This window comes from Geospiza fortis, unplaced genomic scaffold (assembly GCF_000277835.1).
Source record: "Geospiza fortis unplaced genomic scaffold, GeoFor_1.0 scaffold249, whole genome shotgun sequence".
NCBI classification, from domain to species: domain Eukaryota; kingdom Metazoa; phylum Chordata; class Aves; order Passeriformes; family Thraupidae; genus Geospiza; species Geospiza fortis.
Genome location: NW_005054607.1, coordinates 238,617 through 262,129, shown reverse-complemented (window position 1 = coordinate 262,129; position 23,513 = coordinate 238,617). Strand labels below are relative to the sequence as shown.

The window sequence follows — 23,513 nt, the reverse complement described above, 5'->3', positions numbered from 1 at the left end:
TCTATTGCTACTGCATATAAAATGTTCCAGTGACTAAACAGAAAATAAGGAAATACTATAATATGCTTTATAAACTTGTGGTTAATACAGAACTTTTTTATGTAGCTGATTTTTGGAAATGAATTGCTATTCTTTTAAAAGGAATTTGTATAATGTCACATTGATATATTGTTACTCTGCTTTGCATTCTGTTTTGAATTCCAGCTTCTTGCCTGCCTCTCCTCCCCCCGCCCCCATTCAGTCTTTGTGCTAGTTGCTTTAAGCTGTTTTCTTCTTCTTTACTCCCTTGTTTTTTTCTTTGTTTGGGTGGAGCATGTTGGATAAAATAGCATGTTTACATTGCCCAATCTAATTTCCATCTCCCTTTTTCTGCTTTCACTGTAGTCTTTGTCATTAATTATGCCTTTTACTTTATTACTTCTGTTCCCTTGGGATCTCTTACCCCAAATTGAAAGCATAACAGTGGTATCTAGATGTCCACGTAATGAACCTTAATTTTTTAATCTTATTACTGAATCTCTCATCCTTGCTTTTTTCCCTCATCTAATATTTTTCTGTATTGCATCATACCTAAAATTACATTGGAGTAACTTCAGGATAGTGCTGCTTTCTTAAATTTTTCCCTCTAATTTCCTTCCAAATGTAAAATTTCATTGGGCAGGGATATAATCTGAAGTATTAGGCACATTAAACCTCATATTTCATATTCATCCAGCTGATAAACCTAAAAAAGCACTTGGAGATGAAATTGGGCCATTTTTAAGGAGAATATACAGATGTGTATTTATCTCACTACAGCTTAATTTCTTTGGATTTTTTAGGCTATTGCAAATCATTGGTTTATGCCCACCTCCTGTGGTCAGCCATAAATTGTCACATATTCTGTTAACATTAACATGGTGATTTTTGCTATTACCATGGATAACTTCTAGTGGGAATTGAAAGCTGCTGTAAAGAAGCTCTTGTATTTCAGATGGGGAGAGACTATTGGTCTGGTTTCTTTGTTCCTTTCTTTTATTTCTTTTAAATTAAATAAATCTCCTTTATTAAATTCTATACCATGTAGATGTTTGTAACAGACTTGATCTAATAGATCTCAGGCTTAGTGAAGCCAGCATAAGTTAAGCATTTGTTCTTATTTCTAGTTATTGGAAAATATATTTTCATATTTAAAAAAAATAGAATCTTGTAATTCTGTGTATCTTACAACTCATTGTATTCTTCCTGTCCCTGTTCTTCAGATTTCTTGCTTGTCAGATGCATTTCCATAATGTTATGGGGAAAAAAAAGACAGAATTTCTTGGGTAATACAACTAAAGAAAGGTAGTAGAACTTCTGGTCAGGTAGTTTACAAAGACACTGAACAGCCTTATGTTATTGTAGTTAACTTATGTGAAGCATAGCAGCGTGTCACATTTGTCTTTTTTGTTTGTTTTTAAATGATTTTTGATCTTCATCACAGCAGAGTCCTTTGTATGTGTTGCAGATTTGTATAGTTCGCCAATGAAAACTATTAAGATCGCTTCTTCAAATAAAGAAATGGGACGTGAACATTTACATAAAAAAAGGAATTAGGATTGTATCATTACTTGCATGAATGGTTTTGGACAGTCTTGACATATTTTCAGCAAGGTGAAAACTGATATGTGTTTATTTTCAGTTGTTCATGACTAAATCTTTTTTGCCATCCTTTGGTGAATAAAATTTGCAAGTTTAATGTTGATTACCATAATCAGATTTTTAAATCTTGCTAATAGTCCAGTGCAAATCTAGTGTAGCTGTCTACCAACAGACATTAACTGTTTAGCCAGTATGGCTTCTTAATTTATGCTTAAGCACTTTTGATGTATAAGAAGCCTTTTTGGTACATGTGCCCAGAAATGGGAGTGATTTTTTTTTTTTTAATACATGGATTTTCATTGGTTTCATGTCAGAATCCTTATTTTATATTTCATCCTTATGAAAGTATTTTGACTGTCTTCCAGGGGCTGGAAGATATTTTAATTTGTGTGGTTTTTTTCCTTATTAGTATTTATACTAATCTAGAATACGCTATTTAGTATAGTCTATTTATACTAATTTACAAGAATTACTACATAGTTGTGTATGATTATGACTGGAATCTTTCCTTCTACCAAAACTGGAATTCTCCAAAAATAGAAGAATACTAATATATATGTCTTCAGTAAAACATGGTATAATTTTTTAGCATAATTATTAAAGAGTACTAAAATTTTGAAATTAAATACCATGTATATTAAAATGGGGAAGTAAGAACAGTTGAAATTAAACGGGGGGGGACTCATGATTTATGGTGACATACCCTCCGTGTATGAAAGTATAGAAAACTACTGAACTAATATAAAGCAGTCTGATGTCAACATTTCTGGTTACTGTATTTCCAAAAATAATTTTTAAGTACCTTTTTCCTATAGTGGGTATAAAAGCAGCTAAAGTACATAAGAAACAATTACTTATTAATGACATAATGCTTTCTTACAGGTTGAATTAAAAGTAAAATACTTTCCCAGTCTGCAATATGTGCAGAAACATTTGGTGATAGTTAAATAAAATTTACCAACATGGATTCTGCTTTTAGAACACATTATACTAGTGTTTGCATATGTGAAATACCCCATAGTTTGCATTTTGTATATTGAGGAGGTTTTTATATTTCTTGCCATCATGTAAAATATGTTAGAGAGTACATTTTGTATATCAAAATGAAATGTGTCTCTTTCTGATCCTTTATGCAGGGAAGGGTAGGAAAAGAAGGACTCGACAGAACCAATGCAATCTTTACTGGGTTGGGCTAAAGCTCATGAAAAAACTTATTAATGTATTAAAATGCCTCAACAGCGATTTGCTGAGAACTAATGCTCTAATGTGTTAGTCATCCTTAAGCTCCTTCTATTTTTACAGGTTCTGAAGGATGACTGACGCTGGTTTCTGTGATGCCACTTGAAGTCTCCAGTGCTGTGGATTGATAAGTAACACGCAGATTCAACTGCACAACCTGGGCAGAAAGCAACAGGAGTGCTGGTCCTTTTCAGCTCCTGAAGTGGACAGAAGTACAGTGTCATCCATCTGCAAGGGAAGATTCTGCAACAGCATTTTATAGCTAATAAAACAGACAACATAATAGCATCCACCTTCCTGATCTACAGTGCATCGCTTTCCAAGACAGATGGTCTGTCAGAAGCTGGAGTGTGCCTGCAGAGAACATAATAATGAAGTAGTGAAATGATACTTCTGCTGCTGCTACCTGTTTGTCGAGATCACATCTGATAGAGCTGCACTGCCCTTTTTCTGCTTGCCTAATCAGGCCAGAAATAGCAGGGTGGACATGGCTGGCTTTGTTAGCAACCTGCTAATACTGCTTCTTCTGTTTCAAAACATCTGTTTGGGTTTCAGAAGCCCACTTTCAGTCTTCAAGAGGTGGGTTACGCAAGAAAATACTATGTGTTAAATGCATGCAGTCAAAGTATTACTAAAGTGTGAAAAAGCATGTGTTAGATAAAAATGTGTTATGGTATTTGTTCAGTGTTGATCATTGCACAGAATTTTCTTTCTGCAATTTGAAATGGCACTGTTGTCATACTGAAAACAGAATTCATGTTTTATCTGTAGGGTTGCTCATTAGATAGAAGGATAAAATGGCAATTAATACAACTTTTTTAGTTAACACTATAGCTATATTTGAGGCTACACAGAGAGTAAATGTATTTCGGATGCTGGGTTAGCTTGCAGGATAAGATCATGTTTTAACAAGAAAACATCAAAGAAGCTGAACAGTCCTGAGAAATTTAGGGGTGGTTTGAATTCAAAATTGCATAGGTAAACTTTAGTGTAGTGTGGACAAGAGAAGTAGCCTCTTAGCTCCTGAAAAAAAGGATTTTACTGTTATTGAGGTTGGGTACCATGTCTCTGTAGAGATGTATATATATAGCCAAAACTTGTGTCAGTGTTGCATCAATGTTTCTCTTGTCTTACCATTCAGTTCTTTATAGTGATCTACATTTTTTTACAATTAATTTATACATTGCATTCAATACAGAATTTGTTATTTGCTTGACTGTTGCCAAGTTTTCTGTTTTACTTTGCTACTTGTTGTAGCACAGAAATTGCTATTAATGCCATAGTGTTTGAATTAAAAGTTGCCCCTTTGCATGTAATTTAAGTTTAATCTGTATAGAATTATAAATCATAGTCTCAAAACTTCCCCCCCCCCAAAACTGTTGTGAATTATGAATAGTACTCAACGTAATGTAGTGAACTAATTCTCTGTCTGTGCATCCATGTGCCTCTGTCAATTTTAGGATGAGATAATAGGTTACGTTTTCAGCTAATATGTTCCAAACTAATTGTCTTATTACTCAGATCAGTAGCTACTTCAGGAAGTACTGCATAACTAAAATGTTTTGCTCAGCCTGTGATGGAGTGAAATTTTCAGATCACTCCTGGAACTACTCAGCATTGTCTAACTTCTTTACTAGTTCTGTAAAGACCCTTCTTTTAAGAAAGACATAACAGAAATCAGTACTTGAAAAAAAAATCTTTCTTCCTTCTTTTTCAGATACAAAGATATTAGCACATCTCTTCCCAATGAATGCCTTGGAAGTGACCAGCCAGTGATTTCCTTTGGTCTGTCAGATTTTGCACTGGACATTCGCATGCCTGCAGTGACACCTAAGCAGGTGAGAGAATTGCAGGTTTTGCCTCTTTCTCTTCTTTCATTAACCTAGGACAACAAAGCCTTCCCCACAATATCACTCATTAAAATGAACAAAAAATCAGGGTAACTTTTATAAATACATATCCATATGTGCTTCTCAGATAAAGTAGGCAACAAACAAGTAGCCTCAGATGAGAGAAAAATCTCTTCATTGAATTAATTTTAACAGTAAAATGTTGGTTTCATAAACTGAATTGTTGAAGTTTTAAAATGTGAAATATTTCTAGCTGTGCTAGTAAGATATGCAGTTGCAGTTTACACCAAATCTCAGATGATGCATCAGTGAATCTAATTACATTAAACTGTATGTTGCTTCAGTTTCAGCAAGCTGAGAGAAAACAACCAAAAAGCATTTTAAAAGGGGTAGTACTTCTGACCCAGTATTTTTAACTCTCAAAATACTCCATGAAAGCTTTTACAAACAAGTTAAAATTTTATACTCTTCAAGGTATGAAGTGTATTATATTCTGTTGAACCAAGTGAGTAAAAGTGAAAACAGTTAAGATTTTTAAACTTAACATTAAGATACACATAAAATATTGAGATTCCACTGTCATGTTCACATATAATTTCATTAAGCAAGAATCATTAAAGAATTTTTTTTCCTTTTTGCAGTAAGCCATTGCAGAGGATTATATATATATCATTAGGAGGTCTACATCTCTTTTAAAGGGCTGCAGATGCTTGAAAAGAGCAGTGCGTTGTGGTGCAGTAGTTGATGACTCATTGTTGCAGATAGTGGTTTTTAAAGAAGTGAAAAGAAAATGAGGTTTTCAAGTTATTGGGGAAAACCCCTCTGGAACATGTAATTTAAAGCAAGAGGTGTTATTCCTGCAAGTGCAAAACAGAAATCTGGTTTCTGTTGGATCTTCTTTGCAGTAAAATATTCTGTATTATTGCACTAAAGTAAATTTCTCCATCAAAAAGAGTGAAAAGTACTCTTAGTACATCCAGGTGCACATTTAAAATTATGAGTTATTGATTTTACCTAAGGAACCGTCAGTTGAACAGCTAGGAAACACATACAAAGAGATCAGTGAGTTCAGATTCCTATTCAAAAAAACCTTCTCTTTGTGTGTTGTAATGTCAAGTCTGGGGGAAAGGTTGCCAAAAACTCTGCATTTTTTGAAATGACTTATTGGGCATGTTGAAGGGGTGGGAGGGCCAGGATTTGTCTTACAGTTCATGACTGCAGTTGTTCTATGGGTGCATGAATGTCAACCAAGCCCTTACATGACTTTGGAGTGTTCTATGTGTACCATACAAGTTGTGCATTTTTTTGGCACAGGTACTGCACATGAACATTAATTTAAAGCTGCTTAATTTCTACTGCACTGTGAAGCATTGCTGCCGTTGGCTTTCAAAGTTTGAATATAAGGTCCTAAATTAGGTTGTGCTTTTTTTTTTTTAATCTTCTTAACCCAAGTTAAATAAAAAACACAGAATATTTCCTTGTCTATTTCTAGAAGGCTTTAGTATTTTAACAGTGTAAATGTATGTAATCATGGCACACAAAGGCATTCACATCAATCATATCACTTAACCTCTGTTCATCCTTCCCATTTCCTAGCAAAAACACCAAAAATGGTTTCTTATCTGTGCAGATCACTGCTCTGTGTAATCACATATTGTTGTCACCATTTTACCTTCCTTGTCAGTTGCATTTAATTGTTTACACCTGTCCACAGAGTCTTCTTTTTAAATTAAGTTTGAAGTTATTCATAGCAGGAATTGTATCTGTTTACATGTCCTTATGAAAGTGAAGGCCTGTCAAATTTTTATTTCATGGGTGTAGTGAAATTCCAGTAGATGATACATTTCCTTTCCTAAGCCTTAGAAGTTGGAAAAAAAATTAAGAAAAAAAGAGGTTTAAAATAGTTAATAGTGTACCTTCCAACCTAATAGCCGCTGTGATAACCTTATAGACTGATGCCTGTTACACGTAAATAAATTGTGGCAATGAATTTATTTCTTACAATAGTAAACCAGATAACATACATCGTATTTGCCCAAGTATCTGAGTAAAGTACGTGATATTTTTTCTAGATGGTCCTATTGTATATATTCATTTGTTCAGTATTCCCACATTCATTTTCAGAAAGTGGAGGGAATTTTGATGCTTTGTTTCTATTTAATTCTAAATTTTCCAAATTTAAAGGTAGTTTCTGTTCTCTTTTCTTTTAACAGTCTGATACCTACCTCTGCATGTCAGTACCCCTGCCAGTGGATGATGAAGCCTATGTAGGTGAGTATTGGTTGACTGAAAGAACTTAAGCAAGCCATTTTGAAGAACCTCAACATTTCCTTTTTTTCTTTGAGCCATATTAACTTAATCTTTGGATATCAGAGTTTCCAAAATGCATTTGTCATGTCTAATGTGGAAACAAACTAGAGGGAGTTACTTAGAGTCAAGATAAAACTGTATCTCTGGAGATTCAGGATTAATGGTAGTTAAGGAGCTGCATGCGGATGCCTCTGGCAGTCCAAACAGTCCATTTGCAAAGTATTGGCTTTGTGTCTCTGTCTGGATACTTGATTTTGCACTGCTGAGCAGACTGTTTGTTTACCTCCTTTAGGTTGTAAATCCTACATACTTACAGTCAGTGTTGGCTGCGGAAAGATTTTACGGAAAGAGGAGAAAGTAAAATCTCTCCATCTTTTTTTTTTTTTTTTAATGGCATGGCATGAGTAAGATGGCTGACAAGTAGCAGGAAATACTGTAATGTGTTACAAATGCTGTCATCATATAAATCAGCAGAAGAACACCATCTGTTCAGAAAATCTTTGCGGTAGTTAAAATTTTATTGTGCTTTGCCATGAACATACAGTCGTTTAGATTGAGAGAAGGCTTATTGGCTTGGCTGAAGATAGTTTTGCTTTCAGAATATGCTATAAATTGTTCAAAAGGAAACAATATTTGTCTTTCTTTACACTTCTGTAGCATTTTAGGATACCTATGCTTAATAAAAGCATGGTGGGAATCCCATGTAGTTTTTGATGTACAGTATTATGAGATTGTTGTTCCATGTGGATTTTCTTGTGGAAATCCCTCAGAAGATAGAATATTGTGTTTTGATTTTCATGTTGTATTACAGTAACTAAGAAAAATGATTAAATTATTTTCAGTGCTTTCTCTGTATATCTGTTTTCTAAAGAGGTGGGAATCTGACTTCACATTTTGGTTGTGAGTATGACCCCAGAAGGAAAAATGAGCATAGAAGGAAGGGAGTGAGTGTTCACTCTCTAATAAATTATGCTTGCTGTGCTGTGTGCAATAGACTCTTGTGCTTTTGTTGATTCATAGAAAGGCAATACTACTAACTTCCTCCTTAAGCAGCTTTTATTTAGTGTGTCACTGAGTTGAAAAATTCCATAGTGTAATTCATTGTTAGGTTGCTGCACATCTAGTTCTGTTGCTTGTGTTAAAGGAACATAAACTTCTTTTGATGCTTAAAAGGACCTACTGAAAGGATTTGCTTAAAAGTTATGCAAAGTCTCAGTGCAAATCATGCAATGCTACCAATTTATTTTTTTCTGCGGACCTAAAATTTTATATATTCTTCATCTGATTTTTACAGGATTTGGTCACCTTTCCAGTGATCACTGTTCCTGAGTACCCTTCATTATAAAGTAGAATAAGGTCTTTGGACAGAGAAACCATTCTGGTTGTCTTGTAGAGCTTTGAAGAGCAGGAGGAACTTGATGAGCATTCTGTAAAAAAAAAGTTTGTGTGAACTTAAAGTATTCCCATGATAGCATTCCTTACAAACAAATATATATATACATATATATACATGTGTGTATATATAAATATGTATCTATATCTATATATTTTTATATATATATATATATGATTGATTTTTGCCTGTTTTAAAATTGGAAGAAAATTTTTGGTTTTTCCCTCTTTTGTCACTTCCACATGTGGTGGAAATGAATAGACATATGGTCAGTCTGAAGTATGTGATCATTGCATTTTGCTTCACTGGAAGGTGTTCCTCAAGGAAAAGGCTCAGACTGTCGTCTTCATAATCCATGGAAGTTAAATGATCATTAGAAAGAGTAGACTCAATCATATCAAGCTGTAGAGAGTAGAAAGAATGTAGAATGATCTACCTTATAAAATATCTATGTAGAAAACTATTAACTTGCATACATGTATTTCGTATTGCTTAAATAAGCGCAGAACATTGGCGCACAGACAATGTTTAATCTTTTTTAAAGGACAGAATCTATATTTATATGGTTTAAGCTGGATCTGCCTTCATTGCATTGCCAATAAATGGTGTAATTAACTTTCCTTAAAACATACAAAAACAACGGAAAACTAGCATATGAACTGTAACTGGGTTGCTGTTTAATGGTGTTGAGAAGACTGTGTTCTGTAGAGCTTCAGCATGAGGATGTGTGAATGCACACAACTGAAACAATAAACTGGATTCCTAAGACATTTTGATGGTAAAGCTACATATTCTGCCTTCAATTAAGTTTATTTGCTAAGTAAATGCCTTGTGCTTTGTTTCATTTTATGGTTTAAAGAGACATTTTTAACACCAATTGTCTTTACAGTTTCATCAGGACTTGCTAAATAGTTTTTTTTTTTTTACCTTTGCTTTCCTATTTTTACTCTTGTTTCTTCCTTCCTCCAAGACATTTTGGAAGAGAAGGTTCTATAATGGAACCTGTGGCAAGATATTTTTGTTGCATATTGGTGAAATATAAGACCCTTGGCATAGAGAGCTTCTTTTTTAGTGTTGTATGTGGGCAGTACTACATTTGTTATTAAGTCGAAAATTTTTCGTAACTTTTTTTTTCAGTATTTCTATTAAATTTGTATATAAGGACTTTGAATTCAGACTTCAACTTTGCTATTTCCCTAAATGAAAGCAGTAAACATTCATGCTTGCACAGGGACAGTGAGTATAACTTTGGACTTCAAAACTGGAGGGATGCTGTACCAGAATTCACAAACTTGTTCAGAGTCAGTTCTCAGACATTATCAGAGGAAGGAATCGATCACACTTAATGAAGTGTTGCCAGCTGGAAGGAGAATTAGAGCAGGTTTTGCCCTATGGATCTTTTTTCAGGCATGCATCTGTATAATTTTGCTGATGATGTTTTCTGCGTTAGGTTCTTTAGTGGAGGATCGGATTGTCAAGGCTGAGATTTCTGTTTGAACCAGTTGTTTCTCTGGCCATAAATGGCCATAAATACTGACAAATTTGATTAAGGAGAATATTTTTTTGTGAGGTGGGTTGGTGTACATTTAGGTTTATGTTAGGAACATACCCTTTGCTCCTGGGAAGTGAAATGGCTGTGACATAAATATGTTGTTATTAGTGAGTGAGATTAATATGTGATTTTCCAAGATAGTATTACTCCAGCTTTATTTTTAAAACATATCATTGTTGTTTTCTTCTTCTGCATCCTGTTTGAATAATGTTTATTAATAAATAGCTAAACCAGAAACTCAGGTTAATCTTAAATGGTGCGGACATTGGTAAAAATCAGTTTTTCATAACTAAACTGTAGAGAGAGCTAAATGCTCTACAGACACAAAAATTTAGTCTGACCTCTCAGCCAAAAAACTTGACTGTCACCTTCACCTGCTTATATTGATTTACATGAGTGACCAGTAAATAAGTGTCTTTTTCTTACTGACTCATGATAGGTTCCTGTCAGATTGGGCTGTAGAAATTTAGCCTTCTATATTCAGCAACACACATTGAAGTAATTAGATGGTTTGTTACTTTTCATCCATAAAGAACTCTGAGAAGCTCTAGGTTTGTTACTCTGTTATGGGGTATATAAACTTTTCTATTGCCAAGCAATGATGTCGTCACTGTATTGGAGGCCTCTGATGTCTCCCTAATTTACCAAACTCCAGACACTGAATTCTTGATAAATTTCTTCAAAGTTAATTCTGTGATAGAGAACACATTAATATTAAAAAAAAACCAAACCTATCAACTTTATTTAATGGAATTGTTGTTTGTAAATATTAACTTATTAGAAGTTAGTTTTTTAAATACATAGCTTAAGTACACACTGTTAAGATTAAACTGATGTCATGTTCTGTTCATTCCTGTTTCTCTTTGAGTTTGTAGTTCTAAGTAGTCCTTGATCAAGAAATTAGGTCAGACTTCAGTTTAGTATGTATACGAAAGCTGCTGCTGTTATTTTAGTAATCATATATATCACTTCTACATGCATTAAAAAAATTACTATTGAGTAATATTCTGTTCTTAACTGTAAAACATGGAGGCTGTCAACTAGGAAAATAGGACTGCTGTTCGATATTTCTTAAGCCTTTGGTAGTGACAGTTCCCAGCACAGGGATGCTGGAACATTGCAGCAAGTCCAGAGCAGGGACACAAAAGTGATCAGAAAGATGGAGCACCTCTGCCATGGGCAAAGGCTGAGACAATTGAGGTTGTTCAGGAGAAGACTTCTGCGTGACCTAATTGTGGCCTTCAGCCCACAAGAAAGAAGGGGAGAGACTTTTTAAAAGAACATGGAGTGACAAGACGAAGAGGAAAGGAAAGACAGTATGTTCCAATTAGCTGTTAGAAGAAAATTGTTTGCTGTGAGGGTGGTAGACCCAGGCACAGGTTGCCCAGAGAAGCTTTGGTTGCCCCATCACTGGGGGGATGGGGATGGAGGCCACGTTGGATGGAGATCCTAGAAACCTGGCATAGTGGAAGGTCTGCATCTCATGGCAGGGTGGTTGAAACGAGATGATCTTTAAGGTCCCTTCAAATCCTGGCCACTTTCTCATTCTGTGACAGGTTAACACATTAGTCTGTATGGCTTTTGCAACGCAGGATTTTTTAGTTGGATTTTTTGGTTTGTTTCCTTTTACCTTCTCTTTGGGAAGTTACATTCCTGGGTGTGCTGCTAAGAAAATAGCTGTACAGGAACGATACTGTAACCACCTATACAAAGCTGTCTTAAGCTCATAGACTGACTGTGAGGTTTTTCAATGCTTCCTTAAGCAATGATGAGGTGTATCAGCTAAAATAGTGTAAGCCAGAGATCTGATTTTGCTTTGTTAGCTCTGGTGCATCATTTTCTGTTGGTAGGAATAGCATTTAGTCAGGTATTTGTATTAAGTTTTCTAAAAGTGCTTGAAGGTTCTGTCCGTGCTGTAGGACATCATTGTAATAGGCACTATGTGGAGTGAATAAAAGACTTCCTGAAATACTCTTTAGAATAAATACTTGCAATAGGGGAGTGGTAGAAAAATAAAAAGAAACTGAGACAGTATTAAGCAGCAGGACAGGTGGTGGCTTTAGCAGCTAGCAGGCATAGCCTTCAATTTTACCTTTATTGAAGGCTGCCTTTATAAGTGGTTCTTACAGCACATTTATTACAGGTATTAACTTTGACAATAAAGTTAATGAAATTTCACATGTCTGAACTGCTCATAAACCCCTTCAGAAATTTAATCTCTCGATTGATAACAGCAGCTTAAAACACCCAAAACATCTGAAAAGGTGGGAATTCCACAGAATGACACATTGCCTCTGTCATGCAAGCATAAACCATAATTTCACTACTAATTGTTACTGATAAAAACATCAAAACAAAAATTGTCTCCATAACACAGATTAGATTTTTATCTATGAAACAAGTAGAATTTACTTGTAGAAAAAAAAAAGATGCTGGGTTGTCTCTGGACTTTCTTCATGCTGGCAACTTTAGTAGTTCTTAATTCATGTATATCACTCAAAGTACCCTCTCAGGGCATATGGGTACATCTCTTATTTCCCAAACCAAGCCCTCAGCTGTGGCATGCTCATTTCCTTACAGTCTGACTGCCTGTCTTCAGGCTAAAACTTGACTTACATGCTTTAACTGTGGGCTGGTTTTCCTTACTTTCCAGGACAGAGCTCAGCCCCAGAAATTGGGTTAGAAGCTATTTGATATTTTTCCCCTGTGAAATTGGGACGATAACCCACATCATCATTCATTTCAGGAACTCGGCCACAGCTCTGTGTTAAAATACTGATTTCTGAGTGCAGGTAGTGCTGTAAACCTCAGGAGCAGAATTTTGTTTCACTGGTTTGCAGCTTCAGCATGTTTCCTGTTAATAGCTAAAAGACAGTTAATTAGAGACTTCTCACTGTCTGTGTGCATATAGGGGCTGGAGTAACTTGTCTTCAGAATTTCTGCTCTACTCCAAGGTTAAAAACCATTGCATTGCCCATAACAGCATATTTTTTCTGTAGTAATAAAAGAATGTAGAATGCTTTTAGAAATGCCATCATTATACATTCATGGTCAATATTGCTCCCATGATGTTGATAAAATTTTTACTTTGCTAAACGGGTTCGCAGGTACTTGAGAAACCAAACCAGTGTTTTATCTGTGGCATAGTTTAAGGAACAGACATTTTAGAGGTGAACAAGAGGTGAACTTTCACATCTAAGTTTCTAATAATGAGAAATATTTGAAATATTGAAATATTGGGCAGTGAGATCATGCTGACTTTAAACAAATCTTGGTTTACATTCCAAAGGATTTGACGTATTAGTGAGACTCAATCCCTTCTTGGAACTGTTGTCCCAAGAAAGATGCAGGGAAAATGGAAGTCAGGTAGAATACTGGAAGAAGATATTACTAATGCATAAGATTTAGTTGCTCTTAACTGTAACTTACTGCTTGTTTTTATTTTTTATGAAGTACAAAAGAATTAGAAGAGTATTATTAGGTCACAAGTGCAGATTTCAAAGGTAGATTGCAATTAGACTGGTGACAGTAAAATTTTGTGGTTTGAGATACAGTGATATATTAACTTAATATCATATTTAACTTCTGTGGGAAATACAGTGGTTTTCATTAGGAACTTTGTTTCTTTTTCTTAATAAATAAATGAGGTACATACAGTGTTTTAGCTTAGAAGGAAGGCTGGTGAGTGAAAATTTAGGGAACGTGTGTTAAGTGGAATGCGGAAGGCAAATAAATGGGTGGGGGTGTACCTGCCTTATTTGTAGTATTACAGGGGAAAATGGCACAAGATTATCTTGGTTATGTAACTTATGGTGAGATTAGATAGCTTACTTGTTTTGCTATATTTTTTTTCAGTTGACTTTAAGCCTCATGCCAGCATGGACACAGTGCATCACATGTTACTCTTTGGATGTAATGAACCTTCCTCTACTGAAAATTACTGGTAGGAGCTGCATCTTGCTTTTGTTATTAACCAATTCTTTTTCAGTGTTAATTGCTTAAACCTCTTCCAGTGTCAGAATCTCTTTGAAAGTAGGAAAATTTGAAATTAAGAAGAAATTAATAACCATTTAGTCTTTCCACACTTAAAGTGTTTGTTTTTTTTAAATAACCCCTCTGTATTCTTCATGACTAATTGACTGTCTTCAAGGAGGAGGCAGAAGCTATAGTAAAGAGAGTGTCATTGAATACCAAGAAATCTAATCTTCAAATTATAGTTGGCTGCTTTTCTCTGTATGAAGTCATTTAGCAGGTTGATGAGAATGAAACTGAGCGAAGGATAAACTGAAGCTGATTATCAAGTGATTTGGTAGTTGACTTGCTCTTCAAAATGCCTAAGCAATGAGAGCAGAGGGAAACACCCAATGCCAGTAAAATAGGTATGTGGAGGCAATGTGAAGAGAGCATGAAGGTGGGTGGAAATTATTCATCTATCCAGTAATTTTGTGAAGTTTCTGTAAGTTTGCATGAAAGAGCAGATGAGGATTTTTGCTGATTATTCTGAACTGTAAAACAATTTTCATATAGATGTTCTGATAAAGTTGTGTAATCATAATTTATCTTTTAAATATTTACCAAAAAGGTAACTAGACCTGGATTTTAGAACTAACACTATAGTATAATATAATCTCAGGAAAAATACCCCAAAACATTCTGAATACCTGTTTTTGGGGAGATAATTTGATTAGTATTTTAAACATACACAACACATTTTCCTCAAAAGTCTTATCTCCGTTTACTTAGCAACCAATAGTTGTAGTATTGAAAATGTAATCTTGCACAGTTGTGCAAGAAGACCAGATGCTTAAGAAGTTTAGACCAAAATAAAATTGAAAGCATAGAATTTCTATTAATTTCTTTTCCCTGCAGAAAATTCTTGCAATTTCTTTTCCCCACAGCTTTTCTGTGCTCTTTTTAATTGTATCTCAAATAATAGAATATACTTGAATACTTTAATATGAGCAATATGCCAACATAAAACTTTTCCATTCTGACCTTTTAAAAGCAGGTAGGTATCCTATTTAAAACTGTATAGATTGTACTTGGAACTGGTGCTGTTTTCATATTTCTGGAAGTACTTCTAATAGAGCCTTGGAATAATTTGTACATGATAGAATTATGTTGTTACAGATTGATCAGGTGCTTGTATTGAGATGAAGTTATGAGACAATGCCTAATTCACAACTAACTGATGTTCTGAGGGTGTAGAAGAGATGGATCCAAATCCAAACCCCAAAGTTTTTCAAAACTGAATCAGACTGAAATCCCTGTTATGAGTCTAGCGTTCAGGTAGTTTGAACTCCCTAGTTGTACTTTCACTCTCCCAGCAGAAGACTCACCAATGACAGCTTTGCAGTGTGGCAGCTGATGTTTTTGTTCTTGATTGGCTTACCTGTCAAATGACAAGGTACTTATTGAGTTAGGATGGATTGGGCTTTGCTGGACATCAGATTCCTACCAAGCTGTCCTATCCCTCCACTCCTCAGGATGGAAAAAAACTCATGAGTCAAAGCAAAGGCAGTTTAATAAAGCAAAAGCAAATGTTGTGCAGAAGTGGAGGAAAACAAAATATTTTATTCTCTTTTTTTTCATCACCAAACCACTTTCAAGCACAAGTAATGGTTGCTCTGAAAGACAAATGTCATAAATAACAAATGTGTGTTTGTGTGTGTGTGTCCCTACCCTCCTTGTCTTCCTTTCTATTACCTTTGATTGTTGAATGGGTATGATATGATATGGAACATTTCTTTGGTCAGTTTGGGTCAGCCAGCCTGGCTATGACCTCTCCTAAGATCTTTCCCAAGCACTGATGTGTTATCAGCATCTTTCTAGCTACTCATTCAAATCGCAGCACCATGAGGGTTGCTGTGGGGAAAATTAACTCCATCTTAGCCAGGCCAAATATGTTAGTGTTGTGTTTAAATCTGCTGCTTTCAATTCTTCATATGAAGGTTTTGATTATATCTTCCTATTTTTTACTGTGTATTTTCTGAGGGTTTGTGTTGGCTTTGCATTTTCAAAATGAAAGCCCTCCATTCACTCTCTCATCATTTCATGTCCCTGGTTTTGCAGCTTTTTATCTTGCTCTACCCGCAGTTATTTGCACGGCTAGAAAGATGATCGTGTGTTTTCTACATAAAATAGACTAAAGAATGCTAGAAATTTCTAACCTAATTTTGTTAAAGTAATTCTGGTGACTGTGTGTTACTGGCCTTTATTGTTGTTTATTTTATGTGGTTATTTGCTGTTCCTTTAGTTACCAGAAGGCTAGAAGCAAATGATGACTTCTCCTGCTCTTCCATCTAGTAGGGAAGGAACAGTTGTTTGAGCAGACCACTGTAAGACTTGTTTAGCAGGGATCCTCTTACTTTTTGCATGCTCAACATTTTTACAGAGCCAGCTTTGATTCAATTAGGCATGCCACATAGATTTTTTTTCTTCTAGTTTCTTTTTCAAAGTTCTGGCAATATTAATTGCATATGGTTTTTCAAGACAAATTTTTCTTTACCATAATGATGTGGATTAGTTGTATTATGGAAAAATAGGCTGTTAGAAACGTTCAGAATGGAAGACCAAATTAGTTTTCCTGAGATATGAAGTTTCATTCAGGCCAGTTTTGAGTGGAGAGGAATGAGGAGCATCCAGATAACTCCGTTGGGATTAGCTGCCCTTTGGCCATAGCAGTACTAAGCCAAAATTTGTGATGCCCATCTGGCCTGCTGCCTTTTCTGGTGATTTGACACTATTCTTGCAAATGTCCCTGGCCTTTCAAAAGGCTTTCAAGTTGTAATGGAACCTGTGCTGGTTTCAACATTCACTGCAGTGTGGTAGAATCTTTATCTGAACAAATGCTAAAGGTTGTTCTCCCTTCTTGAAATACACAGGCCTTTCCACAGGAAAAAAGAAATCGTTTCCCAGGGCTCACTGCCTCAGGTGTTGCTCAGTGCATTAAAAAAATTGGCATAGCTGCTTCTATTCCTGGACCATAACTGGTCTAAGAACAGTTCAGCCACAATGATAAGTTTTGCCTGAGCTGGCAAACTGTGTTGAAATTGATGTAACATGCCTGAACTGATTGATAAAAGTTCAGATTCTCTGTAGATAATCAGAAATACACTTGAATGCTTTAAAAGAAAATGTTGAATTATTCAGAACTTGTGAGTCTCCTGGCAAGACAAGTCTTGTGCTGCATCAAACCTAACACTGAAATAATCTCTTGTGAATGAACTGATTCATAGATAAAGCCATTATTTTGAGATCAGGCAGGGCAACTTTAATTACTTACGTAAACAAATGTATAAGTGCAGGTGGCCACCTGGTGATTCCTTTATCAGACAGTTGTTTCTGTTGGCAGGAAAGAATGGGTTTAAATGTCTTTGACATCAGTAGTTCAGTACAGGTGTTCGGTAGAGGTTGCAAAAGACGTCATGACTAGTTCAGTGAAGGACTTTTATTTCACTGCATGAAAGAGAGTTCTTTCTACAGCAGTCGAAAGAATTGTGTTTTTAGGTGTAGTTTCTTACCAATGACACTGTCCCAGAATGTTCTGCAACATTCAAAAGCTAAAGATGATTATTTGTCTTACTCAATCACCTCAATTACCCGTTTTTTAAAGTATTGATTAGTATTCAGGAGTGCAGTGTAATAAAGAAAGAAATGAAAGAAGTTATTTGTTACCATAACCAATGCAAATGTGCTAAAGGGATAGCCAAATACTGGTCTTGCTGACATAGTGAAATATTTTACTTTCAGTCTAGGTAATCAGTCAAAACCCCCATGCCATTAATGAAAGCAGCTCTTGAGCTTACCCAAGACTGGGGAGAATGCCTTTGGGAAGCCCAGGAGAGTTTGCAAAAAAACAAAGATCCAAGAAGCAGTCAGTAAGCTCTCTCCTACCCCGCTCATTTCCAAATCTTAAGTCAAAATCAGTTTTTAGAACAGTAGTGTATAATATGCAGCTATAGTCCATTTTTAAAGTATTCTGTGTCACTCATTCAGTTTTGAGTCTCATTTTATGCAAAGCTACTATGAATTTCAGTGATTTTTTTTGTTAGTTAAATTTATACTTTTTACTAGCTCCCTTTTTTTTCAGTCTGTTTATCTTATTACCTCTTCTTTGCAGTCTCCTCTAGGTTTGTTTTTTCTGAAAACTTAATGTTTCAAGATTGTCATTGATGGCAAAATGAGATGGTTAACCATTTTTTAGATGAAATGAAAGACCAGTACCTGTAGTTTATCTTCATCCCCTGCAATCTTCTCCCTCCATTCTAGTAGCCTCTTGGAAGAAAGTTTGAAGCATCATGCACAGGGCTTTTTCCTAATTAATGTGTTCTTAGAAATACTGTGGTATAAATTAAAGACAGTTTTGCCCAAAGTGTGGTGGTAGGGCTGTGACTGTGCTTGTAGTTCCTTCTGGCATTCCTCCTAAACAATCTCTTCAACACATTCCCAAGTTGTGCAGCTCAATACTAGGTTAGATCCATGAAGTATTTTGGGGTTTTTGTATAGTAACAAATTATAGCAGTGGGAAGCTGCATAATTTTGTTGCAGCTGAAACATTTCACTTATGAAATGTTATGAATAAGCTGAAACTTATTTCACACATCAAAACATTTCACTTATCTTGAAGTAAGTTTTGATTGTCCTTTGGGACATGGGCATGTTTGAAGGGGAAGGTGACCAAACTGTTAGTTATAAAGGTCTAGAAATACATGTTGTGAGTATAACTACTAAGAAAGAAGTGGTGTGTTCCCTTTTCTCTTGAGACTCTCATGATTACGGCAGAGCTTTCAGTCAGAATTAAATACAGTAGCTAGGCTGCAATATAGCTCACTGGGATGAAAGAAATGCATGATATCCTGCTGATGTGGTTTAAAACACATGCCAGAAGGGCTGGTTATCTCTGAGGGATACCTGGAAAGCATCATCATCATTTGCATATATGGCTTAGCTGTTCTCAGCAGAAACATAAATGAGCTGCATCTGCTAGATGTCCTGGTCTTTTTTGTGTTTATACTCTTCCTCACACTGTGTGGCACTCTTTTTTTCCCACAGTTTCAGGCAACTGAAACCATGTCTTACATATGCAAAGGTTTTCCCAAGCATCATTTTACAGGCAGTGATAAACAGACCAGAGCCTGTACCATTTTGGTTTGGAATGAAACACTGGCATAGATGCCAACCTTCGTTCCATCTGGCTTGAGTCTGTTGACGTAATCTGAATAGTTTCAGGGTGAATCTTTCTAAAAGTCATACCTGTGTGTGCTGCACACCTTCTACATCTATGCTCAGCACCATGGATGCTTTGCCATTTGAAGAAGGTACAAATATACCCTGTAAATAAACCTTTTCCCTAATTCGGGATAAAGAGGGAGAAGTGTATTCTAGGTGGGTGTTCGGAAAGTTCCTTACAGTCCCTTGTTTGATTATCCGTGTCATTATCATCGTGCAGCCCACACCCACATAGAGCAGTTGGTGCCTTCTTGGATGTGGTCCAGGTACATTGTGCTGTCTGTATGACTGTGTCTGGCAATTGAGACTTGGTGGTGTCTCTGCCTCAGGTTTACCAGTTCTTGCAGATTTAAGGTATCTGGAATTTACCCGGCTTTGAGAGTCTTTCATTCTTCACCCTCAGTGTCACCTTCATGATGCTAGCTGCAGAGGCTAGGGACAACTCAAGCTCTCTGTTATCCTAAATACTTGTGACCTCTTTGTGGCCTGTTAACTTGGCAAACCCTTCTTTTTTTTCTTTTTGTTTTCCCTTGGGTTTTTGTTTTGCGTTTTTTGGTGATTGTTTGTTTGGGATTTTTTTGGTGATTGTTTCTTTTGTCTGTGTGTGTATATGTGTATGTGCATGATTTGTCTATTTTGAAAAACATATCGTACAATGGAAAGAGAATTAACTTAAAGCAATGAGCTCACATTAAGTACAGGGCATGAGTGCCTTCAGTCTTTGGGTTCATATACAGGTTTCTGTCACTTTTTTTGACAATGATTTTAAAATTAATTTTAAATAATCAATTTTATGTTTTGTGGGGTTTTTTTTCTGCTTTGTGCATGAGTCCTATTCCTCTGTGTAAATGTGGCAGCCATTGTCATTTTGCATCACTTGAGTTAATAATGCTAGAGATTTTCAAACAGTTCATTGCCATAAAATGTTCCCTCACTTTTTCCATCACTGATTAATAGGCTGACAGGGGCCATCAGAACTGTCTAACACTGCCTTAATGCACAGGGAGGGAAATAAAAGAAAGTGGAACATCCACCAATATCTGTGAAAGCAATCTGCATTAAAATAACTGTGTTTAATCAGCATACATTAAAAAAATCCTCATAGATCTTAAAATTAGTGATTTTGCATGTAACTCACCTGCTGTTTTCTGATTTCAAAACTTTAAAAATTATATTCCCTTTTCTTTCTTCTTATTTTTAGGGACTGTGATGAAGGAACATGCAAAGATAAATCTAACATTTTGTATGCTTGGGCAAGAAATGCTCCACCCACCAGGCTGCCCAAAGGTATTGAACCTTTAATATGCAGTTCTTGTGTGCAGGGGCAGGGGAAAAAGGAGGACATGGAAGTAAGATCCTGGCATATCTGAGAACATCCTGTGATATTTTTATTGTGTCTGATTGATAGAAACTGTGTAAATATCAACATAATTAACTATGAGATATGTTGTGCTAGCTAATGTACTTGTGGGTTTTTGTCATTCTGTTTGCTATACCATTATGGATTTCTATAGGGGTAAAAAAACCAGAGATAAGTATCATAATGTGCTGATTATTTTTATATAGCATTAGTCTTGCATTTCCTACTATATCTTACTAGAAGGTTACCATTTATGTATCTTTCAGTAGCACACAAACTACATTAAAATATTTTTGTTTGTTTGGGAAAGCACAAACAAATTCAATTGAAACATTGGATTTTTCCTGTTTAAAGTATATGTTGACAATTTAATGTGTTTTTCATTTTTAATGCTTTGATGCAGTTGAGCAGCATGCTTGTATACCCATTTTCTTGTATAATAGACAGCCCTACAGAATTTTAAGCTACTTGGAGTGGTATGTCTGGAAAACAGGGTGAAGTACTTCCTTGTAATAACCACTGAGAGTCTTAGAAATACCTACCATCTGTATAGCCTTGATCTGAAAGTATCTTGAATTCTAAGTATTTTTTTCTTTCATAGTTTACTTCCCATTTTCATAGCCAGGGGCAGTATCATGAAAATGCTTTTTTTAACGATCCATTTGCACACTTGCCAACATGAATGTTACTTGATTTGGTTATCAGAGTGTCAAGTTTAAAAAACATTGTTACATAGAGGATTCTATAGATGTTTTGTACTTAAAAGATTATGTAGAAGTTTTGCTTTTAAACCCTGGCTATTGATACTTTTCTTGTTGGTAAGCTGTGCAAAAATACAAGGTTTGTAGAGAGTATTCATAAAGATTCCTCATTTGTGCACAGAGAGGCTGCAGTCCCATTTGTAAGGTGTCTTTGCATTTTACTGTGACCAAATACAAAGAAATTGTTTTTCTGGTTATTTTGAAAAATGTTCATTGTAGAATTGGTTTAGAGAAATCCCTTTTCGTGATGGTGATGATTTGCAATTTCATTATTTCAGATTATTTCAAGCTTCTCTGTTGTGTTTTGTGCCTGTACTTGCTTCTCTCATGAAATAACATAGGTGCATAATTTCCTCAAGATTTTTTTCTGCATATAATATTAATTGAAATCTAAAAATATTTTACTGCAGACCTTTTTCTCTTCTCATTCTCAATGTCTTCTTACTAAGTTAGTGTTAATTGGTTTATATCATGCAGAGGTTGTATGAGAAATAAATGAAAGGTCCACGAAATCCTACATGGATAGTAAGACTTCATTTTTATTTTGGATTTTTAAAAAAATCTATATTCATGTTCTTTAATTGAGAGAGTTCTCTGCATAAAACAGCTACTTATTCATAATTAAGTTATGGTCCTAGCTTCATAGTCTGTTTGGAATCAGTGTGGTGGTGGTTTTCCCGGGTTTCAGGACAAAGTTTTCTTCAGTGATGTCTGAAATTTTCTACCCCTTTCACTCTTAGCCAGTAAAGTGATTTGTATTTTTTTATACTGTCAGTGATGGTGAATAATCTTACATTTTATTTTTTCTGAAAACAATACATTTTCCTTCTCTTAGGTGTTGGATTCAGAGTTGGAGGAGAAACGGGTAGCAGATACTTTGTTCTCCAGGTACATTATGGAGATGTTAGTGCATTTAGAGGTATGCATTTTGGAAATCTACTCTGTAAGTTGTGTCACCTACATCATCAAAATATTTACCTGTAGAAAATAATTTTTCTGTTAGTGCCATTTGCAAAGATCAGTGGGCATATTTGGAATACAGTTTTTATATTAACTTGACTTCATAAACTTAATTTATCTCTATAAATATTTGAAAGGTGAACACTATTTTTTTCTTCAAAAACTTTGGAGCACATGACTTAAAGTAATCAAAAAGCAGCTAATAATTTTACATTTAGGGAGAAACTTGGGGTTTCCATATATAATTCAGTGTTTTGTTTAATGGAATTGAAACAAACAGGTATGAACACAGTTAACCTGTCATCTTACTTGAGTAGATTGCTAGTAGATGATATTCACTAGCCAATCAGTCACAGTATTTGGGTTTGGAAAAAATCACAGGAGAGATGCTCCAATTCCTTCATAATCTTTGTGGCCCTTTGCTGGACAGAATAAATTAATTAATTTAATACCTGGTTAATGAAATTAAAATATTCTTTTTAGAAGACTTGAACATGAGAGTTGATGATTTTGTCTACAGCATTTTTTCCCTCCAAAACTGATAGGAAAATTGGGTGCTAATACATAAATAACTGCTACATAAAGTCAAATATTTTTTATTTGTAATTACTTGTAAGTCGGAATAGTAAACTCTGAACGATGCTTTGGAATCCTTGATGTACTACTGAAAGCATAACAAAGTTAACTGAGCATCTTTCATCATTTATCCTCTCTTCTGAATTGCAACAACTGCATGGACTTACATACAGTCTTCAGTGACTGTATTCTTATGACTTGACTCTATTCTTATGCCTGTCGTTATCAACAGACATCTAATTACCAGAAAAATCCCTTCAGGTTATTCCTGAAATTTAATAACACTTGTGAAACTAGTTGAAAATTATGCATGAAATATCTTTGAACTCTACTATGAAGGTTTAGGACATTTTGTTAGATCAGAATAATTCTGCTTTCCATCCCTTCTTACCTATAATCCTGAGCTAAGAATTCATATTTAGATAAGCACTTTACTCTCAGATAACAAAACAGAACTTATTGTACCTTGTCTAAAGGAAACAGATTAAAGTTTAGTCTGGAGAACCAAAAATATATTTTACAAAAAATGTGTGAAGAGCCATCTTAGAAAAATATTGATTTCTCTATTTAATTTTTTTTACTTTCTGTATTGTAAAAGCAAAAATTGTTGTGGAGTTATGCCTTATAGTGGATACAAGTAAACAAGTAAAAAACTGTCAGA

At 35.2% G+C, this 23,513-nt stretch overlaps 1 protein-coding gene across 4 annotated transcripts in view; it reads left to right on the top strand.

The window, feature by feature from the left end:
- Positions 1-23,513, top strand: part of PAM (peptidylglycine alpha-amidating monooxygenase) — a 71,282-nt gene that overhangs the window by 6,981 nt on the left and 40,788 nt on the right. For all 4 annotated transcript variants that reach the window (XM_031064592.1, XM_031064593.1, XM_005430199.2 and 1 more), the window contains exons 2-7: positions 2,923-3,438; positions 4,577-4,697; positions 6,923-6,980; positions 13,820-13,907; positions 20,397-20,482; positions 22,152-22,235. In XM_031064592.1, coding sequence (XP_030920452.1) covers positions 3,347-3,438; positions 4,577-4,697; positions 6,923-6,980; positions 13,820-13,907; positions 20,397-20,482; positions 22,152-22,235 — 529 coding nt within the window. In that variant the 5' untranslated portion in view covers positions 2,923-3,346. The remainder of the gene's footprint in view (positions 1-2,922; positions 3,439-4,576; positions 4,698-6,922; positions 6,981-13,819; positions 13,908-20,396; positions 20,483-22,151; positions 22,236-23,513) is intronic.